The following is a 23,890-nucleotide window of genomic DNA, read 5'->3' as shown; positions in this document are numbered from 1 at the left end:
AGCGAACATTATAGTTCGTTATTAATAATTATGTATAACAGGATATTGTAAAAATTAAGTCACGAAATTTTTATTAAAACGTTTCTTACATACCGTTACATTGGCCGGGCTGCAAAAATATTCATTGTGGGCTGCGAGTTTGACATGCTTGCAGTAAACTGAACATATTTAAAGAGAACAATTTATACTTTTTGGCCTGTGCACACCTGTGGACAACGCCCATAAGCCCTGGAAGTTTCCGAACACCCCGCCCACCCCATCAGTGTGCACACCCCTCCCTTCCCATCACTGTGCAGGCCCCTCCCCCCCACAGGTGTGCCAACCCTGATCTTCCCCTTCCTTCGGAAGCTTCTTTCTTAGACTGTCACACACAGGGACACAGGGCCTGGGCTTCGCCGCGCTGGCACTTTGGAGCCGTCCCTGTTGTGTGAGTGATGCGTTCCTTCCAGCGCTGGGAAGTCGCCCACTGTCTGGATACATCACCGTTTGCTCTTCCGTTCGCCTGGCCGTGGCCATCTCGGGGTGCGCGCTCGTTTTCCTCTGGTGAACCGGAGGAGGAGATGGCTGAGGGACGGAGGCAGTGCCTGCTGGGCTGTCCTCCTGTGAGGACGGCAGAGGACACCTCGCCCAGGCCTAACCTGCCCGCGAGGCCACTGGAACTGAGCGCTCAGACCGCCTGTCCCCCCGAAAGGAGAGGCTGAAATAGGGAGGTGAGGGCAGGGAGGCCAGCGCCGGGAGTCCTCGTAGCCGCCTTGGGGGCTTTAGAGCTGATCTTTTAGACCAGAGGGGCCAGGAGCGCTCCCAGTGGGAGAGGGACGGCGGGAGGCTACATCTTAGGTCGCGGAGCGCCAGGCTGAATGGGCGTGCAGTTGGAGAGAGCCCTGGCGCCGCAGAGCCCAGCTCAGGCCCAGAGGCCTAGGCCGTGGGGTCGGGTGGCAGGAAGGGTCAGGTCGGTAGCTGGAAGCAAACTGGGCTAATCGTTTCATCAGCAGGTGCCTGCGCAGCACCTGCTGTCTGCCTGGCTCTGTGCGCTCGAGCTGGGGAGACGATGTCAGGAAATAGAGCTGCTCCCACTCTTAGAATTTAGCGCCTGTCACAGCGCCAGCGCGTCCCTGGCCGAGAGGCTGCTGTGGGGAAAGGACGTTGTCCGTGAGAGCGTGGAGCGGGAGCCTGAGCGAGGCTGGATCGGGCAGGCAGCCTGAGGGGTGCTTGAGGGGCTGCGGGGTGAAGAGAACGTAATGTAATGGCCTGGGAGAGGGGCGGGCTGAGGCTCCCCACACGGAACAGCACTGGCCAAGGCGGCTGGCTGGAGGGGGGCATTTCAGGCCAGACCACCGCAGCCGCGCAGCGTGTGAGCGGCGTCAGGAGGCTGGAGGGGCAGCAGGGGAAGGGCCTTTTCCTGAGAGCAGGACGAGGGCTTGTCAGAGTCCGTGTGCGTGTGGCCCTTTCCTCCCCGATCCCCAGCCTTCTCTGCTCCATGTTGGAGTCGGCAGACTCGGCTCCCTCTTCTGCCAGGTGGTTGGAGTCCACACTTTTGGGGGGGAAACATCCCAGGGTTATTGCTATTCCACATTTTATTAAAGAACACACACACACACACACACACACACACACACACACACACACACACACGCACACACACACGATTCTTCTGCGGGGGGCGGTGCACGCGTCCCAAGAGGACAGGCCCTGGGGGCTTAATTCCCCTTGAGCCGTCCTCATTTCTGGAGCGCTGGGTTTGCGGTTTGCAGAGCTGTCGGTTCAGCGCCCTGCGGCGCGGAGAGGTGTAGCCCACTGGCTGGGAACTGCAGCTGTCACTCAGCGGACTTCCCCTCGTGGCTGTCCCCTGTGCCCTCTCATCGCGGGCATCCCAGTTGATGTCACAGACTGAAAGGTTACGGAAAAGCCCCTACTAATGCTCTTTTGGGCACATGGCTTTAACACAGGCTGTTACCAGACGTTTCTGTTTTAATCTTCTAAATCAGCCGGCTGTTGTTCAGAAACATTGCTTATATGAGGATCGGCACGTTTTAATACCTTTTGGGGAGGTAACTGTAATACAGTAGATAGGAAATGTCTCTAAACCGCATTTCCCATTAGCAGCAGACACTAAGTTAATGTAGTTAGTAGTTAATGAGTTCGTGCTCATTTTGAGTTGTGCTCCAAAAGTTGCCATGGTGACAGATCAGCCAGAAGCTGTCAACAGAACAAACAGAAGGCCACTGCTGTACCCCCTGGGACTGCCGATAAGCACGGCAGATGGGCCCTTGTCGCTCATAGTTGTCCTGCCTGCGTCTCGTCTCGTCGTCGTAGGGGATTTCTCGCTCCAGCATTGCTGCGGCAGGCTGCGGGAGACTGGAGGGGGGATATGCCTTGGGATCCCTGGCTGCCTTAGCAGGAGAGCAGTTCTCTCTGATCGTCACACTTGCAGTCAGCCAGTCATACATGTCTGATTACATTTACATTTACAATTTAAGAAACTCCGTATCTTTGAGTATATATTCTAAAATGGATGGAATTAATGCAATATTTTTAAACATTTTTTTTTCTTTCACTGTCTTGTGTCTGCATAAGAGAAATTCCGTGCTTTACATACAGAACTTCTTAAGTTCTAAGATGCCATCAATTATAGGACATACCATCCTATATAATAAAAGGCTAACATGCAAATCAACCGAATGGCGGAACGACGGGTCGCTATGATGTGCACTGACCACCAGGGGACAGATGCTCAGCGCAGGAGCTGCCCCCTGATCGTCAGTGTGCTCCCATGGGAGGAGCGCCACTCAGCCAGAAGCCAGGCTCAAGGCTGGCAAGCATGGTGGCAGCCTTTCCCGCCTCCACGGCAGCCCCCGAGGGCTCCCAGACTGGGAGAGGGCGCAGGCCGGGCTGAGGAATCCACCCCCCCAAGTGCATGAACTTCATGCACTGGGCCTCTAGTTGATTTAATAATGTTCTATTGATAGAGTTTGAAGGTAAATGAGGAAACTACATTAAGTTTATGTACCAATTGTAAGATGCATCCAAATTTCAGAAATAAGACATGTGAAGATGTGTGGGCCAAAATGTCCCTCTCGGTTAGCATTCACCAATAAACAGTTACTTTTAGAGTATCCCGCCGACCCACCGCGGGCCTTCCTGCCAGCATACGTTAGGCGAATGGTGGTGGCCTCTGACATTCTAAGTGAGGGGTGTCCCGTATTGTCAACACCATTAGGAGGAAACCACAGTGGAATACCCAGCTCCTACCACATACCCCAAGGTCTGGTGGATGAAAGATTTAAATGGACGAGTTGCTAAAAAAAACCTGTGCTCCTCACCACAGCTCAGTCGATGAGTATAGAAACCACTGTAGCTATTTTAAGCAGAAATGAGTTCAAGTACAGAAACTTGAGTGCTTATAAAATCACTAGAGGCCCGGTGCACGGATTCGTGCACTGGTGGGGGTGAGGCCTGCGGGGAGCAGCCCGCTGCAGGAGCAGCCACTCATCCCGGTCAGCCGAGCAGCACTCCCACTGTGGAAGCACACTGACCACCAGGGGGCAGCTCCTGCATTGAGCGTCTGCTCCCTGGTGGTCAGTGCTTATCATGGAGACTGGTCGACCGATGGTTCTGGTTGTTCCTCTGTTCAGTCACTGGGCTTTTATAGAGAGAGATTGTGAGGCCAGAGGAAGGGGCATGCCCTAGGCTGGGCCTCCAGAAAGGACTCCCAAAGCATCCTCCCAGAGAGCCACTCCTGGGCAGGAATCAGCTAGTGACCCAGAGTGCAACCAGTTCTGTCTCACCACCTCCAGGCTGCGCTGCCCTGGCTGTGAGTCCCCGCGTCCCATGCCTCACCATCTGTAACAGATGTCACTGCGTTTTTCCTTCAGCATAATATAAACACTGACAGTGCGCCGGGTGCCAGACGCTGTTGTCAATGGCTCTTTACATACATTAACCTTTACTCCCCATCGGGCTGCTCAGTAAGGTAGTGCTACCCCATTTTCTCCCCACTTACCCACACTTCACAGCCGGCACAGCAGAGGGCCGGGAGGTCCGGTAACTCACCCAGGTCACCAGCCAGTGCGTGGCAGAGCTGAGGTTTAACCCGAGCCCAGCCTCTGCCTCCGGAGAGGGAGTGCATGGTGGCCTCCCAGAGTGGTGGCAGTGAGCTCGGGGAAGCCGGGCACAGAGCTGGGGTGCGGGGAGGGGGGGCTGTGGTGGAAAGGACGGCATTTCCTCATTAAGCTGGAGATTGGCACACGAGGTTTGTTGGTGATTCCATCTTAAAGAAGAGTGTCTTGGCAGTGTGACTGGTGTGACAGAAGTGGAAAGGGCCCAGCGCACTGGGCCCCCCAGGCCCCCCAGCTCTGTGGGGTCCCGGATGAGGAGCGTCAGGTGGATCAGAGTGGAAACGTGCCCTCGCCAGTGTGTTCCTGCGCAGTCTATAGGAGGGTGCTGCCGCTGCGGCCACGGTTACCATGGTTACTGTGCTTTCCGTACCTGGAAAGGTGATGTCAGACGGCCACCTGGCTCTAGAGCCTGCACAGACAGGGTCTTGATCAAGGTCACCGGCTTGTTTGTCACATCAGTTCAGCTCTCCGTGAGGTTGTCGTCAGAGGAGCCTGCCCCTAGGAACCGCTCCCGCAGTGGGGCTCCAGACTTCCCCGGGCGCTGCACCGGACAGGAGCCCCGTGGAGCGCTCCCCCCGGGCGCCCGCTGCTCGCCCGCTGATGGCCACGGGGTGGCCTGCGCGGTGCTGACAGGCTGCCTGCCGCCCCGGCCTCGCCTCCGGGAGCGCCCTGAGCCCCTGAGCTGCAGCCGCGCCAGCTGCGCCAGTCCGGGAGCACCGAGGCTCCCCCCTCCCGCTCCGCCCGCGGTGGGGTGGGGGGACGAGCATGCGTGCACCGGCTTCTGCACCTGCGTGTCACTGCCTCTAGGAGCCTGCTCCGGGTCTTCTGTGCACTGTTATCCCATCATGCTTACCACAACTTGTAGCTATTTGTAGGATCACTCTGAAGATTACATCTCTCTCACTAGACTGTAAACTACAGGGACAGGAACCCTATCTACTTATTTTCCTCCGTGCACCCAGTGCCTGGCACAAAATGGGCAGCATTAGCTATTGCCCATAAGTAACGAGGAGAGGGTGAGTGGGGGCGCCCCACGCTGTGAGAGGAGAATGATAGGCAGTGAGAAACCGGAGTGTCACCGGCCCTCTTCGCTGCTGCTCCCCGCGCTCAGCACCCTCCGGGGACTGCTGATGCGACCCGTCGTCACCTGTCTTCCCCGGACAGGTGAGCCCCGAGGGCAGGAGTTGGCCTTTTCTGTTCACTGCCGCGTCCCCGTGCCTGGACGGCGCTGTGCTGGGGGAGGCTCTGCGTGGGCACTAAGGGAAGGAGAGCTGTGGGTCGAGGGGGAGCTGCGCAGGGTGAGGTTGTCGAAGGGCAGGGGAGTGGTATAGTCACGTAAGGGGGTCTGGCGACCGCCTTGCACTGGGCGAGCACCTGGCAGCAGCGTGGGGCCTGGAGCAGCACGAGCGGGCAGGGGGCCTTGTCGCTGAGCTGCGCCTCCCGGAGTGTGGACACAGACTGAAGGCGCGACGGTCGGAAGTATGGGTGGCACAGTAAAGGGAGGGCCGGGCCTCAGCGTCCGGAGGGCCAGGGAGAACAGGGAGTGACCGGGCTGCTGGCAGTTGGGCTGGTCAGCAAGGGGCGCTCCTTCCATCTTGGTCTAGAGATGACAAGGGGGATAGAAGGCGCTCCGTCCAAATAGAGGCCTCCGCGCCCCAGGGATAGCGGAGCCTCCTGCGCGTGTCTGGGCCCTGCTGTGACAGTGCCCTCGGAGAAGCTCAGTTGAAAGCAGAAAACTGTCTTTGAAAGAAAACTGTTTGAAAAGACTTGCTTTCACACACAGTGACTTCACACACCACCTTTCACCAGCAGGCGCCCTCATTTAAAAGACAAAAGAGCAGTGAATGCATTTTAGGCCCAGGAGCCTGACCCAGAGTTCCCGCTCACTAGAAGGGTTGTTGGTTGGTTGGCTGTTGGTTTTTTAAAATGTATTTTATTGACTTCAGGGAGGAAGGGAGAGGAGAGAGAGAGAAACATCAGTGATGAGAGAGAATCATGGATCGGCTGCCTCCTGCACATCCCACGCTAGGGATCGAGCCCGCAGCCCGGGCCTGTGCCCTGACCTCCTGGTTCATAGGTCAACGCTCAACCACTGAGCCATGCCGGCTGGGCATACTGGAAGGTTTTTTGTTTTTAGGTATACAGTTACTAGCTGGTTGCTATTGTAACTTTTCTAAATAAAACATAAGATTCACTGATGACTCATAAAGAAAATCAAGCTAGCCCTGACCTGGTAGCTCGGTTGGTTGGAGCGTCGTCCTGTACACCAAAAGGTTGTGGGTTCAATACCCGGTCAGGGCACATACCTGTGTTGTGGGCTCCATCCCTGGTCGGAGCATGTGTGAAAGGCAACCAATTGATGTTTCTCTCTCCCTTCCTCTTTCTCTAAAAATCAATTAAAAACATAATCCTTGGTGAGGTTTTTAAAAAGAAGAAAATCAGCCCAACCTCCCCTGCCCTCGCGTGTTGTGCTGTGTAACGGGCGAGCTGGGCCACTGCTCCGGCCTCGGTCCTTCCGACGCGGCCTGAGAGCCGGGCTGTCGGGGAGGGGCAGTGTTAGGGTTGCTTTGATACCACGCCGTGTCTTTGGGCAGCATTGACTGAGAACTTGGGACCTGAAGACTGTGTGGCTAACCAGCACCTGCCTGTGTGAGCTGCTGGTAAGAATAGAGCAGATGGCCAGATCTTCCACTTGTCCCTTTGAAGTTATCTTAGTTGGCTGCTTGTTTCAAAGATCTGGCTTAACGTGGGTCTTTCTGTGGCGTTACTTACATGTATGAGATAGGCACAGAACTAGGTATATGTTCATTGCTCAACTATAAGCCCGAGACATCCACAAATTAAGTAGAAAGAGATTTTTTCAAATAAGATACAAGTAGTGCTTATTGGCTGTGAACGTTACAAATGCAAGGCGGGCGGCTGCGGGGCGCAGGCCACCCTTTGCACTTGGCACGAGGTCGTCGCTCACCGCGCCGGCCCTTTGCTACTGAAATGACTGAGCCTTGGCTACGCAGCCTCCTTGGTAGCACTGGCCTCACTGGGGGCAAGTGCAGCGTTTGCACATTCCCCCTGCCTTCTCTCCCAGTGAGGGTGGCGGGTGGGGTGGGCACCTTCTCTCCCAGTGAGGGTGGCGGGTGGGGTGGGCGCCTTCTCTCCCAGTGAGGGTGGCGGGTGGGGTGGGCGCCTTCTCTCCCAGTGAGGGATGGCAGGTGGGTGGGTGCCTTCTCTCCCAGTGAGGATGGCGGGTGGGGTGGGCGCCTTCTCTCCCAGTGAGGATGGCGGGTGGGGTGGGCGCCTTCTCTCCCAGTGAGGGATGGCGGGTGGGGTGGGCGCCTTCTCTCCCAGTGAGGGATGGCGGGTGGGGTGGGCGCCTTCTCTCCCAGTGAGGGATGGCGGGTGGGGTGGGCGCCTTCTCTCCCAGTGAGGGATGGCGGGTGGGGTGGGCGCCTTCTCTCCCAGTGAGGATGGCGGGTGGGGTGGGCGCCTTCTCTCCCAGTGAGGGTGGCGGGTCGGGTGGGCGCCTTCTCTCCCAGTGAGGGATGGCGGGTCGGGTGGGCGCCTGCACCACCAGTGCTTTCGTATCCCAGGGATCCAGAGTGCACCCGACATGCTTTCAGATCGCCATCAGGCTAAAACAAAACATCCGCATCTTAACGGTGGACACCTGGACCCCTAATTTGGAGAAATGCTGACGGAGAGCCGTGGTTGTCTGAGTGTGGCCCGGGGCCCAGCAGCTTCCCCGTCGCCTGGGGCTTGTCAGACGGATGGTGTCTGGGTGGTGAGCGTGCAGTAGCGCACATAGATCATAATATAATGCGCACCTGGTATTAGATGGTGCTATTACCCAGAACCTTCCACTTAAAAATAAAGCACAGATTTGTAGTCTGCCTTCCCCTCCAACCCGAGTTCCCTCGGTGGGCCCAGGAGTCGGGCCTTACTCAGCCCTCGTGCTGAGTCTGATGCAGGCTGGAGTGTGAGAACTGCTCTCTGACTAAGCACCCATTTCCCAGATGAGGAAACTGGTAGAGCCACAGTCAAGATTGCAGGTTCTTTATAGGAAACTGGCTCTCAACCCGGAGTCCAGACTTCAGTCCAGTTCTGTTCCCAAAGCACCTCATTGTCATCTCTCTCAGTTGTTTTGTTTTGTTTTTTGTTTTGTTTTCTCCGGTTTGGGTTGGGTTTAGGAGGTGTTACTAAAGTGTTGGGGTCTTTTCATTTTGTCCTTACAGTGCCAGAACCTACCAAGACCTGTTCCAGCCAGCCCCAGCCTGCCGGTACCGGGACCAGTACTTCCACCAGCACTCTCTCCAGCAGCAGCAATGGCAAGCGCGCACCTGCCGGCGGCCAGCAGCCAGCTGTGTCCCGCTACCTGCCTCGTGAGGTGCCTCCACGCTTCCGCCAGCAAGAACAGAAGCAGCTGCTGAAGAGAGGCCAGCCGTTGCCCACGGGGGCTCTGACCAGTGCGAGCCCAGCCCCGGGCGCTGGGCCTGCAGGGGTGAGCCCTCCGCCCCTCCCTGGAGCCGGAGCGCAGCAGCAGCAGCAGCCCAGTAAGCTGCAGCCAGGTGAGACCACGGGAGGCGCTCTCATCCGGGGCTCGGTACTGTTGCCCACTTGATGGCCCAGGAATAGAAGTGGACACCTGTGGGTCCATACTGTACATGGGATAGAGCTAGCTGGATAGATGATACATACATAGATAGATGATGGATGGATAGGTAGGTAGGTAGGTAGGTAGATAGATAGATAGATAGATAGATAATAGGTAGGCCGGTAGGTAGCTAATTGATAGATAATAGGTAGAATTCATTTCAGTTGGATTTTGAAGTTTAATTCTGCTTCCCCCTACTTATTCATAGGACTTCTTATTTCTCATGTTTTCAGGGGCGTTAGCTACTTCGTTGCTCACAGAAAGCAAAGGTCTGTAGGTGGCCAGTGACCGTCGGCAGTGGGCAGAGCCCGCAGGAGACTTCGCAGCGAGGCCCTGGCTAGGTCACTAGGAGGGCGCAGGGCCGCACGCGTCCTTTGCAGGGAGGCGATGGCGTTGTATGGGAATGGGTGGTTCTAGCTGTAACGTCTAACCCTTAAAGCCACACCTGCCGACAGCTCGGCGTGCAGTGCCTCGGGTTCTGACCCACCCGCTTCTGCTGGCGCCTGCCTGCAGCCGCCTCCAGCTGCTCTCGGTCCGGGAGAACTGCCGCTGGCCCCGGCCCCAGCTTCCAGAGGAGACAGCCCCTGTCTGTCGCCTGTTCTGGCTTCTGGGCCTTAGGGTTCGGACTTTAAAGAGCTTGACTGGAGTTCAGAGAAGGTTTTGGAAGAGAGCAGAGTACCTGTGGGAACGGCCACGTTTCTGCGGTGCCGTTGGTCTCTCCGCGTTAACAGTTGGCACTGGCCCTGGCGTGGGAACCAGGTTTGCTGATGGCAGTGAAATTCGGGTCTGCAATTGGAGAAGTAAGGAGGCTTCTCGTATTAGATTGGAATTTAAAAGAAGCATGTCACAGATCATATTAATATGTTCTTCTTTCATACAGTAACTTAATGTGGGGAATAATTGCAACATGACACAAAAGTATTTATAGTGTATTTCTCAAAACTGTGGCTTCGTGGTATATTCGGAACAAATATTTTTAGACAGCTTTGCTATGTCTCTTCAAATAGTCTTGACTATCCTTGCTAAGTTCCTGGTCAAGGGGATGTAGGTCAGGAGAGAAAAGAAATGGTCAAACATATTCATTTAACAAGAACATAATTCCCTACTTCACTGCAAGCAGTCAGTCATCAGACAGAGGGCTCCTCCTGGCTGGTGTGGCTCAGTTGGTTGAGCGTTCTCATGTGCACCGAAAGGTCACTGGTTCAATTCCCAATCAGGGCACATGCCCAGGTTGCGGGCTTGATCCCCCAGCAGGGGGCGTGAAGGAGGCAGCTAATGGGTATTTCTCTCCCTCTCCCTTCCCCTCTCTCTAAAATCAATAAAAACATACTTTTCCAAAAGCATATGGTTACTTTCTGCACTGGGATATGGTTCCCAGGACAGCCTCACAGAGACAGAAGCTGTGCAGCCAGTCACACCTAAATAGGGTGACGCATTTTTTAAAAAATATATATTTTATTGATTTTTTACAGAGAGGAAGGGAGAGGGATAGAGAGTTAGAAACATCGATGAGAGAGAAACATCGATCAGCTGCGTCCTGCACACACCCCCTACTGAGGATGTGCCTGCAGCCAAGGTACATGCCCTTGACCAGAATCGAACCTGGGACCTTTCAGTCCGCAGGCCGACGCTCTATCCACTGAGCCAAACCGGTTTTGGCAGGTGACGCATTTTTTAAAAACGGAAAAAGAAATGTACCAGCCTGCTTTTTTCTGGGCTTGTCTCATTGTTATATGATTCGATGCCACTATTGCATCAATGTTTTCATCAACTGCTATTGGTGCAAAATTTTGCTGGTATCTACTCAAATAAGTATAAAATTAATAAGAAATTGATTCAGTAAAATTTTTTATGAAAATATTTTTAATAAAACATTTGTCTCTGTAAGTATAATATTCTCTAGAAAGGTATCCTAGTTTATTGTACTTTAATGTATATATATCTATAGACTAGATCATTTTATGACTAAACACATCTCAGAAAATGCCCTTAATCTGCATCATATTAATAAAATAAGAAATGGTTCATTTTTGGCTTCCAAACAGAAGTCTTTGTTTTACACCAATTTCAGCATTCCCAGCAGTCTCTGGGGTCAGAGGCAGGCAGCTGTTTTGAACTCGCCCCTTGCGGTGGCTCAGGGTCCTTCAGCCTGAGGGCCTCTCGTTCGTCCTGCGCAGCCTGTCTGGCCACGTGCTGCCGGCTGCTCCGGCTGCCTCCCCCTCGCACCGGCTGCTGCCTCACGGTCTCACACGTGTGCCGGCTTCCCAGCGCGTGCACATGGTGACGCCCACCCCCTCTCCCTCTCCACATCATTGCCTCCCCCGCCCCAAGGATCCCCTAAGTATTTCGTCCTCACTGCTCAGCCTGCAGCATGTAAGTTCCCACTCGGCGTGCTGTGTAGCCTGCAGTGCTTGCTGGTGAGGTGTCCTCGAACGCACGTGTCTGAACCTGCTACACAGGAAAGTGACAGGCCTGAGCCCCTCACGCCCTCTCATCTGAGGTCCCTTCCCTCCCAAAGAGCTTGCCTGTTCGTCAGTGAAGGCAGCGCTCCACCGTCCGCAGGGCTCCCTCGCTTCCTCTGTGGTCCTCGCAGGCGTTTCTAGGCCTTTCTCCCCGGCTGCTCCAGAGTCCTGCTCAAGGGCCTGCGATTCCATGAGGGTGCCACCCCGGCGGACTCCAAACTGGAGCCCCAGCCTCCACTGCCAAGAGCCAGCAGGCAACCAGCTGGCCGGCTCAGAGGGTCGAGGCAGAGCTAGTGGGACAGGGCTGAGCTGGGCAGCGGAGCCCTGGGAGGCCCTGCTCCTTTCTCCGACTGGCGGATCCAGACACGCAGTCACGTGTCGTCAGGCGTGGAAGGATCGTGCGCCGCGTGGAGGCCAGGGTTCCTGCCAGCCCTGGTTCCAGGCTCTTCCTTTAAATGACAGCCATTTGTCCTGACATACAACGTGGCCTCTAATACAGTAATGCAGGGGAGACGGGGGTCTTAAATTCACGTGCTGAGTTGGCAGATGCTTTGACTGGTAAGGGGGTTGTTAGCGCACACACGTGACTCAGGTTCCAGAAGAGTCGTTTATCCTGCCGTTTTCTGTCCAGACTGTCTGAGGGAGGACCCCGCTTCCCGCACCGGAGAGCTTTCACCGGGTTCTAAGACCCTCCTTTCTGTCGTGCTAACGCGGACAATGGGTTGTTTGGTGGCTGCTTTGGACCGGTGTAAACAGGCTGTGGTGGCTGCGCGGCTGTTTGCTACTTAGATGGGTTTTAGATGGAGGAAGAAAGTAATTAAGAAGTTGGACACTTGCCAATTTGCATATGGCGCTCGTTTGGGGTGTTGGAGCGAGTGTTGGAATGCCGCATGTTTGGGGGTGAGGAAGAGGGAGGAAGAAGCCGGGTGGAAACAAAGGCAGCGAGAGCGAGCCCAGCTCTCTCTCCTGGCTGCTTTCAGCTACAGCACCGGCAGCGGCGCCCCTGCGACTGGGCCTGAATAAAAGTGCTGTGACCATTGGGAGAATTGAAAGAGGAGGGAAGGTCGGTTTAGTGTCAGCTGCAATTAGATAATCAAAGCTTTCCAATCCCCTCCGGGGGCGCCTCCCCCGCTGCAGGGGTGAAGCGGGGCCTCCGGAGGGGAAGGGCTGCCCGCCGGGCGCCGGGGGCACCCGCAGGGGCCTGGGACTTGCCTGGCAGCGCGACAGGATGAGGCTGTCGCTGGGCTCCCGCGCCGGTCACACTGATAAGATGGCGTCTCAGGCAGCTGCTGGCCCCACCTGCTGCCGGCAGCCGCGCAGGGCAGCGCAGGGCCTTCCCACCGGCCTCCTCCGCGTCCTGGGCACTGGCCGGTCTCCCAAAGGAGCAGGCGGCTTGTCTGGCCCCCACTCCCATCGGCGGCGTGACAGCTGTCAGCCCGGGGGAAGCAGACTCCTGTGCTGCTCGTTTGACGTAAACCCAGGGCAGTGAGCGGCTTCTCCCGGACGCTCCGTTGTTGTTTCAGGAAACCTCTCCCTCCACGCCGGTACTTCGCTCAGCATTTATGGATCTCCGCTAGGGAGATGGGATCAGGTGCCTGGACTCTGTGCAGCGATGGAATTCTGAGTTCAGATCTCCCTGAGGCTTTGTTGTTGCTAATCCTCACCCGAGGGTATTTTCCCTGGGACCCTCTTTTTAGAGAGTGGAAGGGAGGGGGAGAGACAGAGAAAGGAAAACCTCAAAGTGAGAGAGACACATCGATTGGCCCCTCCCACACGTGACCTGACCAGGGCCGGGGATTGAACCTGCTGCCAAGGTATGTGCCCTTGACCGGAATTGAACCGGGACCCTTCAGTCCACAGGCCAGTGCTCTACCCACCTAGGGCCTCCCTGACTTTCGCTGGTAAGGGAGGTGTTAGTGCGCACACGTGAGTCCGCTTCCAGAAGAGTCGTTTATCCTGTTGTTTTCTACCCAGACTGGGTCTGACGCAGAACCCCGCTTCCTGCACTGGAGAGCTTTCTAGGGCCTCCCTGAGATTTCACACCGTAAATGCAGTCGAGGGTCAGGTGTGGGTTCTCCAAAGCTCCAAGCAGCTGTTATGTGTACCCCGTCCCTTGGAAACCAAGTGGCAAGGACTCTGTCCCCACTGCGCCTTAGCCAGCGTGCTCACAGCTGTGGAAGGAAGCTTCGGAATTACTTTTTATAATATGTAGTTATTACTTTGTGATTTCCGTTGGCAGGCTGTGGTGATAAAGAATGAATTATGTCCTGTTTGTCAGTGTTACGACTAATTAAGCATTCTGCACACTTCTGAGTAAATCTTGTGCACGCTTCCCTATCTGATTAATTTGATACCTAATTACGATTTTGCTTACTGTAGCTTTTGGAAGCTCTTTGTTAAATACTTTTCCTTGAAAAAATAGATCTTTATGTCATTAACATTTTAGAATTTGAAAGTAAAAAAAAAAAAAAAAGAAAGCTTTTCTCTTTAAACGATGCTATCATGTAATCCTTTTTAATTTAATCACTTAAGGCAGTTACGTTACTTAGATTGTTGTAGACACCTATTTTTAGAACGTGTGAGCCATTTAAACAGCAGAAGAAAGGACAATATTATACACAAACTTCATTCCTTTTTTCTTTTTAAGACTGTTTTTAGGGGAAATTGTTTTGATAATAGAACAGTAGAGTGGAAAGAGCACGAGAGTTTTAGTCTGAAAATGCCGGCTTAGTTCAGTCCTGCTGGTTATAGGTGACACACCTTTTCCTGCCGCCCTCTCTGACCCTGTCTCCCACCTGTGAGGAGACGTAATTGGAGAGGCCCAGGTCATGCGCTGCGTGTGCTGGGGTCTGTGAGTCTCACGGACAGGGACTCTTGCTCTGAGCTGGGACTTGCTGAGCTCACAGATGAACAAGGCCTGGTCTCGTCTCAGAGGACCGTCTACGCTGCGGAGACACGGGCGTGGAGACACGGGCGCGGTACTCGTAGGCTCCACGCCTGGCTTTAGCTTTTCCTCCTTTCACTTTGTCACTTTATCATTTTTCCGTCTCCCGAAGTTTTAAAATGGGAATCCCCTCTGTCCTGTGGGGCTTAGGCCCTGCTGTGTGCCTCCGGGTTTGCTGTGTTTTTACCGCTGTGCTAAGAAGACAGTGGTGAGTGGTATTTGCAGATCAAATTGAGTCTATATTTGGAAACCATAAATACTGCATTAAAATGATAACTTTTGCTTTCTGGTTTTTAAGACCTTTCCAGCTTTTAAATAAATACATTTTATGTTCAAACTATAATTTTTAAAAAATCAATGGAAAAATGTCCTCGGGTGACGATTAGCAAAAAATAATAATAATTTAAAGAATAAAGTAAAACGGTATGATTCCTCAGGAACTTACACATACATAGGCCTACCGTGTGACCCAGCACCTCCGCTTCCGGGTATGGACCCAGAAGAACTGACAGGGCCTGGGACAGATGTGCATGTACTCGTGTTACGCAGCATTGTCCACAACAGCCACCGTGTGGAAACGCCCGATGGGCCATGGTAGGTGATAGATAAACCACCTGTGGTCTAGGCACACAGTGGCATTTACTCAGCATTGAAAAGGAAGGGACTTCTGACACACGCTAGAACATGGATGAACCTCGAGGACATCATGCTCAGTGAAATCAGCCAGTCACAAAAGGACAAATACTGTGCGGCTGCATGTATAAAAGGCCCCGGGTTAGCAGAGCACAGAGCAAGGACGGAGAGGAGTGGTGGCCAGTGTCGGGGACGGGGTGGAGAGTTTCCGTTGAGGATGATGGATAGTGGCGATGGTCGCACAAGGCGAATGCACTTGAAGTCACTCAAAAACAGTTAAAATGGAAAGCTTATATTGTGTATATTTTACCACAATAAGAAGTACATTTGCTTTAATGGTGTAGCTGAGATTCCGTATGCAGAAACGTGGGTGTTTTTGCTGATTCTCATGGTAAGGTGCGGCAGAGGGAAGCTCTGGGAGTCTTGGGTTGAGAGCCCAGAACCTTCGGATTGTACCGTTAGTTCCTCCTCACCTTTTTAGCGCTGAGAAATGGCCAGGCCGCTCACTCAGTGGTTGCTTCAGCTAGAACTCAGATTCGGTTCTATATATTTATTCTTTGGTTTGCCCAGGACACATTTATTGGTTGCCTGATATGTGGCAAGCATTATGGATATAAAACTAAAAAGATACCACCCATGTCCTTAAGAAACTCACCTTCAGAAATTAGGCTCTTAATTCAGGGATCAGATTTTTTTTCATCACACCGAATCTCTTCGTTCTTGTAAAGTTGTCACATTTTTCTAACAATAAAGATGTGCTCTTTTAATTACACTCCTACTACCTCAGAACATTGGGCACTCACTGTGGCTACCGTTTGGGATTCTCTCTGTTACCTCATTTGATAGCGTATTTAAGCATTTTTCAATTTTTTAAAATAGAAGAAAGTACACAGTAAATAAAACCACTCTCACAATACAGATTTGGCCTAATATTTTGCCCTGTTTCGTTCAGATCTCTGTTTCAGAGATGTTACAGATATGGCCCCCCACCCCGTTCCTGTCCCCCAGAGGCACCGCGATCCTCACTCAGGTTTCACGTGGCAGTGGCCATCTGAGCGTGTGCGGCGTCTCTTCTCCGGTTGAAGGGCCTTTCTCGCAGCGATGGGGCTGGGGATTGTTTCCTATGGGTTTCCTGTCCATTTCCCCCTTTCGCCGGCCTCTTGGCCTTTCTCTTGGTTTGGTTCTTTGTTCTGGTGGCCATCTCCGTCTGTGCGCCCTCCTTCCTGTCGGCGGCTGTTTTCAGCTTCCTGTGTGATGTGTGTGTCACCCCCGTGTTCTGATGTCGCCGTTGAATCGGTATGTCTCCCGTAGGAAGACACAGGGAGTGTCCAAGGCCATAGAGATGGTCTCCTGTGTTTCCTTATTAAACTTTAAAAAGTTTTGCTTTTCATAATTCGGTCTTGAGTCCATCTAGAGTTTATTTTTGTGTGTGATATGAGATCGGGATCCAGAGAGGAAGGGAGAGAGAGAAACATCAACGATGAGAGAGAATCGTTAATTGGCTGCCTCCTGCATGCCCCCCACTGGGGATCAAGCCCACAACCCAGGTATGTGCCCTGACCGGGAATTTAACCGTGACCTCCTGGTTCATAGTTCAGTGCTCAACCACTGAGCAACACTGGCCAGGCATTTACAGTTCTTTTCTACTAAATGAGCTGCCTAGCCTCTGTGTGATACTGGAACCCTAGAGCCTCCAGAAAATAACAGGTTCTACTCAGACGCAGGAGACCTTGTTGATGCCCGCGTCTCCCAGAGCGCTGCTCTAGTGCTGCCGAGTGACACGCCTTTCCTCGTGGCTGGACTTGAGTGAAGCGGCGCCCTTTCATCAGATGCTGAGATGCCTGTGCGTGGGCACGGGGGCCTTCTCCGGGGCAGGAGAGGTCGGTGCAGTGCTAGGAACTAATACAGTGTAGCAACACGAGCTCGTTTTTAAGTCGGAGCTATTAAAAGACAAACAACTTTTTTCTTTAAGTCCTATTTTTAGCATTTGTCATTCAGAACTGAAAACTTGAAATAATGAGCTTCCCCCAAAGACTAGCTAACAGTTGATTCATTGACAAATGGGAGGAAAATCTCATTTGGGGTTCGTTTCATCTTTTCCAGATCTCAGTCACGGCGGATTGGCAGATCATTATGAAAGTTCCCACTGGGCACAGCAGCCCGCGTTCCGGAGTGAAGCCAGCTGCAGCTGGGATAAAGTGATCATAGACAGGACCGATCAGGAGGCGTGGCCCTCCATCCCCGGGACGGAGCCGGAGGCGGCCTCAGCATGCACTACGGACACTGACTACGCCCCCCACGGCGGCGCGGAGAGCAGCAGCATGGCGACAGGGAGCGCCCCAGGCGGCTTCCCCGGACACGCCAAGAAGACCAATGGCAATAACAGCACCAACGGCGCACTGGTCCACAGCCCTCCGAACCCCAGTGCGCTGGGCGCAGGGGGCGCCAACGGCAACAGCAGTGCGGCCAGAGTGTGGGGCGTCGCTGCGGGCTCCAGCTCCGGCCTCGCTCACTGCGCGCTGGGCCCCGGGGAAGGGAAAATGGACAGCATGCTGGCCGAGGGGAGAAGTCAGAACTGCTGGGGCGCTTCCAGCCCCGGCGCTGGCATGAACCTCAACCTTAACCCGAACGCCAACCCCGCTGCCTGGCCTGTGCTCGGACATGAGGGAACAGTGGCCACGGGCACCCCTTCCAGTATTTGCAGTCCAGTCAGTGCCATAGGTCACAGTGTGGGCCACCAGAACGGGCACCCGCCGGGCACGCTGGGTGCGTGGGGGAGCTTGCTGCCGCCGGAGAGCACAGAGCCACCAGCGCCCGCTTCTCAGACCGCGTCGTTCAGCGCACAACCTCAGAACCTGAACTCTGACGGACCAAGCAACACTAACGCCGCGAGCTCCTCGCCGAACCCCGCCAATGCAGTGCACACCAACGGGCTGCCCAACTGGGGCCTGGCCGTCGGCGTGGGGGCCGTCATCCCGCCCCACCTGCAAGGCCTTCCTGGTGCTAACGGGTCATCAGTCTCTCAAGTCGGTGGGGGAGGTGAAGGAATCGGCAGTTCTGTGTGGGGACTGTCCCCAGGCAACCCTGCCACAGGAAATAGCAATTCTGGGTTCAGCCAGGGGAATGGAGACACTGTGAGCTCAGCATTAAGTGCTAAACAAAACGGATCCAGCAGTGCTGTGCAAAAGGAAGGGAATGGGGGGACCGCCTGGGACTCGGGGCCTCCCGCTGGCCCCGGGATCCTCGCCTGGGGGAGGGGCCGTGGCAATAACGGCGTCGGGAGTATCCATGCGGGAGCGTGGGGCCACCCCAGCCGCAGCACCGCCAACGGTGTGAACGGGGAGTGGGGAAAGCCCCCAAGCCAGCATTCCAGCGGTGACGCCGGCGGGAAAGGACCAACAGGGTGGGACAGCCCCGGCGGCGGCAGCCAGAACCCTGCCCTGCAGCCCGGCGGGGAGCACGTGAGCTCGTGGGCCAAGGCTGCCTCTTCGGGAGCCCCGGCGAGCGACGGCAGCAGCGAGGGCTCTGGCGGCCACGGTGAAGGAGGCGCCGGGAGGGACGGGGCCGAAGGCCGGAGGCGAGACAAAGGGGTTCTAGACCAAGGGCACATCCAGTTGCCAAGGAACGATCTTGACCCGAGAGTCCTGTCGAATACTGGCTGGGGACAGACTCCTGTGAAGCAAAACACTGCCTGGGAATTCGAAGAGTCCCCGCGGTCTGAGCGGAAGAACGACAACGGGACAGAGGCCTGGGGCTGCGCGGCGCCTCAGCCTTCACACTCAGGGGGGAAGGACGATGGGGCCATCATGAGCAGTACAAATACCTCTTCAGTATCGGGCTGGGTCAGCTCGCCACCTGCTGCTGGGCCAGCAAACACAGGCTGGGGGGACAGCAGCGCCAGAGCGCCCAACGGCCCCGGGGTCTGGGGGGACTCCATCGGCTCTGCTGCTGTTCCTAACGCTGCTGCTGCCAAGAGTGGCCACACGTGGAGTGGGACCGCGAGGCAGGAGGACAAGTCACCCACCTGGGGTGAGCCTCTGAAGCCCAAGTCTCAGAACTGGGGGGACGGACAAAAGCCCAATCCATCCTGGAGTGCCGGAGGGGGGGACTGGGCCGACCCCTCTTCCGTCCTCGGGCACCTGGGGGATGGGAAGAAAACCGGCTCCGGGTGGGATGCTGACGGTGGCCGGTCAGGGTCTGGCTGGAGTGATGCTCCCCGGCCTGGGACCGGTGGCTGGGGCAACGGCACGAATGCAAAGGCGAATCCCGGGGCAAACTGGGGAGAGTCTTTGAAACCTGGCCCCCAACAGAACTGGGCAAGCAAACCCCAGGACAGCAGCATGAGTAACTGGGGAGGAGCCGCTTCCGTTAAACAGACAGGGACAGGGTGGATCGGGGGGCCGGTCCCTGTCAGACAGAAGGACAGCAGCGAGGCCACGGGCTGGGAAGAACCTTCTCCGCCGTCCATTCGACGCAAAATGGAAATTGACGATGGTACCTCAGCTTGGGGAGACCCGAGCAGCTACAACAACAAAGCTGTCAACATGTGGGACAGAAACAACCCTGGCCTCCAGGGCAGCGCCACAGCCGCCAGCGCCGCCGCCGCCAGCAGCACCGGCGTGGGTGACCTGCCGGCGCCGCACCCCGCCGGCGCCCCGCTGACCCGATCGCCGCTGCTCGGTGCAGGTACGGAGGGGACTGGGCGTTCTTTAAGAGGGGGAAAGCGCTCGTTCTCACCAGCTAGGCATACGTCCTCCGACCAGTGTTTTGACAGCCAGTGTCACTGAGCACCCTGCAACTAGTGTTGTGTTTCAATAGCATCCAAAGACGGTGCACAGCAGGGCTCTGCCAGCTCTCTGCCCCAGAGAAAGGTCCCCGCACTGGCAGGGGCGGGGAGAGCTGGCCGCTGCGCCCGTCTGTTTACATGCAGTCTCCACCGCTCTCAGGCGGATTTCCTGGGAGCGGGGGCTGGGGAACCCAGCCCAGATTCCTAGTATCTTAGTGGGGAGGGAAGCCCACTCACTGGTCACTTCAGATTTCCACAGGGGTCTGATGTGTGGTCAGCACGGAATGAAGGTCCCAGCGTCCCGAGCAGGGTGTTATCTACCGCCCTTAGAGAGAAACGTTCTGACACATGAAGTCAGTTTGCAGACGCAGGAGAGCCCTGAGTGTTCCGAGGACGTTTCTGTGAATAACAACTCCTCGTAGGAGACTCTAACGGTGAGGTTGAGGGAGTCTCCGGAAATGGATTATTTTATCCCTGAACTCTCAGGTTTCACCAAAACATGTAGATAATTTGAAAGGGATTGGTGGTTGGAGTAGAATCGAATATGAAGGCCTTTATGGACTTGATCTGAGCTACCCCAGTGACCGTGGAGTGAGGGCATGAACTCTTGCTTGGGGTTGCTTCTTGCAACAGCAGGTAGAAGTGAAATATTAGTGCATGTGCCGATCAGAAAAGCAAAAGTCCGCTTACATTTTCCACCCAGTTCACTGCCTTTCTCAGCCCCAGGGGTGTCCCGTGGGCCGTCCGCCACTTCAGCTGTGCTGTGACCCTCGGGCTGCTCTGTGCTCCCGGCAGATGCGACGTGCCTTTGCGTTGGAGTACTTAACCTAGTCACGTTCTGTTTGCTTTGCCGCTTAGTTTTCTGGCACAAATAGTATCACCAAAGGCAGAGATCATGCGAAGTAATCATGGAAGAGGCAGGTCAGCCGTATCCTACACTGAAACTAGGGAGAAAGCGGGTTGTACCTAGGTAGGTAAACACGCATGTTGTTCCCTGAAGAAGCTGGGAATGTTGTCCTTCCTGCGAGACTCCCTGTCCTACACGCTCGCCACTCCTCCATGCTCGGTGTAAAACGGAGACACAGAAGAGTCACCCGCGGGTGGAGTGATCAGCAGGGTGCTGCTGGAGCTCACCTGTGTCCGCCTGCTTCAGAGCTAGGTCCCGCCGCCTCCTAAGCACCATGCGGCAGTTACCAACGGGGAGTGAGCTCAGCGGGCTGTGTTTTTGTGCAACTGGGCTTTCCTTGGGTTGGGTTTGGTTAGGGTGTTTTTACTCTTCTGTGTTTGGAGGCCTTGGTGGGTGCGAGCAGGAGCAGGGACTAGGCTAAGGAAGGGGGAGGGTCCCCTCCGTGTAAGTCCTGGGCACAGCCTCAGTTCCAGAGGCTGGGCCGATGAGACGTTAAACACACAGTTTGGTCCCCCAGGTGTCCGTGTGACAGACTGAGCACATTCACAATCTGCATGAACGCACTAAAGTCAAAGCTAAGGATTTTTTTGTTTCTGATGACACAGTAGGGCAGGCAAAGAAGCTCTTGTGAGTTGTGTGCCGCTCAAGGCCACGGGGCCAGCTTTTGGGAAAGATCCTTATCTGCAGCCTTCAGCTAGACTCCCCTGAAGGGGACGGAGGGTCAAATAAGTGGCACGAAACCAGGCGTCTGAAAAGCAGTGCCCTTTGCCGCCTGACGGAGCAGACTCCTCTGCATGGAGCTCCTCTCGGTGCCCGCCTGGCTGTCACACCTGAGGGGTGGCTCTGCAGCCACCCATTCTGCTCTGTCCCCCAGCCAGTGCGGCCAGGCCTTGGAATGACCCCACTGCACTTCCAGGCCCTGGTGGGAACAGGCCCCATCTTATTAGCACGCACGTCCCTGCGGGGCCGCGCACGGAGCAGGCGCTCGGATGCTTCATCAGTTGAATTAGGCCTTTATCCTTCCTCCCCTTAATTATAATTGGCCACTTTAACTGAACCGCTCTTCCCAGAAAGGACTGCCTGCCACCCTGAGGAAGCGATACAAGTAGCATCCCATCCGTGGAACAAGCGAGAATTGGTTTTTTCTTTCACAGAAGAAAGAATGCCATCTACCGACTTAGCTGTGGGCCGAGATGGTAGCCTGAGTCAGGGACCGGCTCCGGCTCTGGCTCCCAGCCTGCCGAGTGCCCTCCCGCCAGGCGCTTTCTCTGCGCTCGTAGAAGGGTGGAAATGGGGATTTGAGATGGAATACAATGGCACGCTCATGCGTTTGGTTACTGTTACTGTTTTACTGCCAGCGCTGTGTGTTAGTGTTTTATTGCCAGCTCTGTGTGTGTCCCCTCGAAGAACCTGACTCATAGTTGCATGTCCTTTGGTCATTAATCAATATTATTGTATTTTATTAGAACAAAGAGGGGCACGGGGAGTGATTCCTTGGGGAAGGGAGGTCACGACTGCTGAAGCCCACGGTGCAGAAAAGCTTTGCCCAGAGCAGTAGGACAGGGCGGGGCCAAATTTTAACATTCATGTCCTAAAATTTTAAATATAACGTAGAAATGTGTTCCACCTCATTAAGCCCAACTTTAAACAACCTCTATAAGATCGTTAACAAAAAGGGCACCAAGTCGCCCCAGCAATCAACACTGAACAGTGGAGATTACATTTATTTTAGCAGTATGTATTTAGGGTTATTTTCTGTCTACTGAAAATATTTGCTTTGCATCAAAATTATCTAGTCCACCTGCTTTTAGCATTTCTTCTGGAGCCTTTGGGCACATTCTGACGGGGGTTAGTTTGGCACTGACGGTAAAATCTATTCTTTCCAGACATCAACTTCACATGGAAATACTGGGAGTTTTTACTTTTTAGTAGGCAATTATTTTTCCAGTTATTTTTAAGATTTTGAAACATGCTGCTTTTGCAAATCATTTGCCTTCTATATAAAAATAGTCTGTAGACATTTCTGCTGCTTTAATAGGAATTAAAAACTCTTTGCAAAAATTAATTAACTACAAGTACCATAGTCTTAAATGTTTATGTGTAGTTTGGATTTGTAGTATTGCCTTTCAAAGATATGGAAGTAGCAGGATGACAAGTTTTAGGCGAATTCTTCATTTACTAGTAATTACCTATGATAAATCAGTATTTTTACAACTGATTGGCCGTTAGCAACCCCTAAATTATTTTATCACTCCACAACACACATCATTTTTATCAGCTATGTTAATTTTCCTGATTTAATTTTGTCCCTTCAATTTGTAAAACTGCTTTTCCAAATATACATACGCTATTGTTTTCTGTGTAATTACAGGTAATATTCTAGTTGACAATTGCCGACAATAACTGATAAGAGCTAACTTCCCTGTTGTTAGTGATAATTTACATAATATATTGCTCAGCATAGCGCTTGTAATTTAAACTGACTCTTAGTTGCATGTCCTTTGGTCATTAATCAATATTATTGTATTTTATTAGAACAAAGAGGGGCACGGGGAGTGATTCCATGCTATTTCAGTCAGAGAATTAATGTTTTCTGATTGAGATGGCAATGTCCATGTTGCAACCAAATAATTGAAAATCTTTGGTTAACTGCTTGCATGTTATGCCTTCTGTTCTTCTATTCCAATGGTTGGCAAACCGCGGCTCGCGAGCCACATGCGGCTCTTTGGCCCCTTGAGTGTGGCTCTTCCACAAAATACCACGGCCTGGGTGAGTCTGTTTTGAAGAAGTGGCATTAGAAGAAGTTTAAGTTTAAGAAATTTGGCTCTCAAAAGAAATTTCAATCGTTGTACTGTTGATATTTGGCTCTGTTGACTAATGAGTTTGCCAACCACTATTCTATTCAGTTAGCATTTAAAACAGTCTCATTTCCACCTGAGAATCCCTGTCTATCTGAAAGCGTGACTATCCACAGTGTCCAGTGAGCTCAGGGGCAGGCGCAGTGACCAGAATTTCTGTTGCTCTGGAAGAGTGACGTTTAGTATATAACAGGATGCTCTGGCAGCAGGACTGAGCAGAGGAACGAGGAAGAATTCCGGGGAAACCCTTGCGATCACTGTGCCCGCTGGGCCACCCTGGCCCCCAGTCCTCCACTCTGCTCCCTCTTTAGGACCAGTGCCTGGGCGCTGGCTCAGCCCACCAGGCGGCGCCTGGGAACGGCCCGGTCCTCAGTCGCTGCTTTGTCCGTGCCTGTTCCATCTGCATCTTCCCGGTTTTTGCCTGGATCTCTGTCTGGTGGTTGGTCAAAAGATAAGCAAAAGTAACTTTTCAGTGTGGGTTTGCAACTTGTAAACTTTCCTTATAAGAAAATAATGTAACAAGTTTCTTTTAGGTTG

At 53.9% G+C, this 23,890-nt stretch overlaps 1 protein-coding gene across 2 annotated transcripts in view; it reads left to right on the top strand.

The window, feature by feature from the left end:
- TNRC6C (trinucleotide repeat containing adaptor 6C) overlaps positions 1-23,890 on the top strand; it is a 77,392-nt gene that overhangs the window by 29,883 nt on the left and 23,619 nt on the right. For both annotated transcript variants that reach the window (XM_079796805.1, XM_079796806.1), the window contains exons 4-5: positions 8,345-8,677; positions 16,906-19,488. In XM_079796805.1, the coding sequence (XP_079652931.1) occupies positions 8,345-8,677; positions 16,906-19,488 (2,916 nt within the window). The remainder of the gene's footprint in view (positions 1-8,344; positions 8,678-16,905; positions 19,489-23,890) is intronic.

This window comes from Cnephaeus nilssonii (assembly GCF_951640355.1).
Source record: "Cnephaeus nilssonii genome assembly, chromosome: 19".
NCBI lineage: Eukaryota > Metazoa > Chordata > Mammalia > Chiroptera > Vespertilionidae > Cnephaeus > Cnephaeus nilssonii.
The sequence above is the reverse complement of the archived record's forward strand: the minus strand, read 5'-3'. Positions and strand labels throughout refer to the sequence as shown.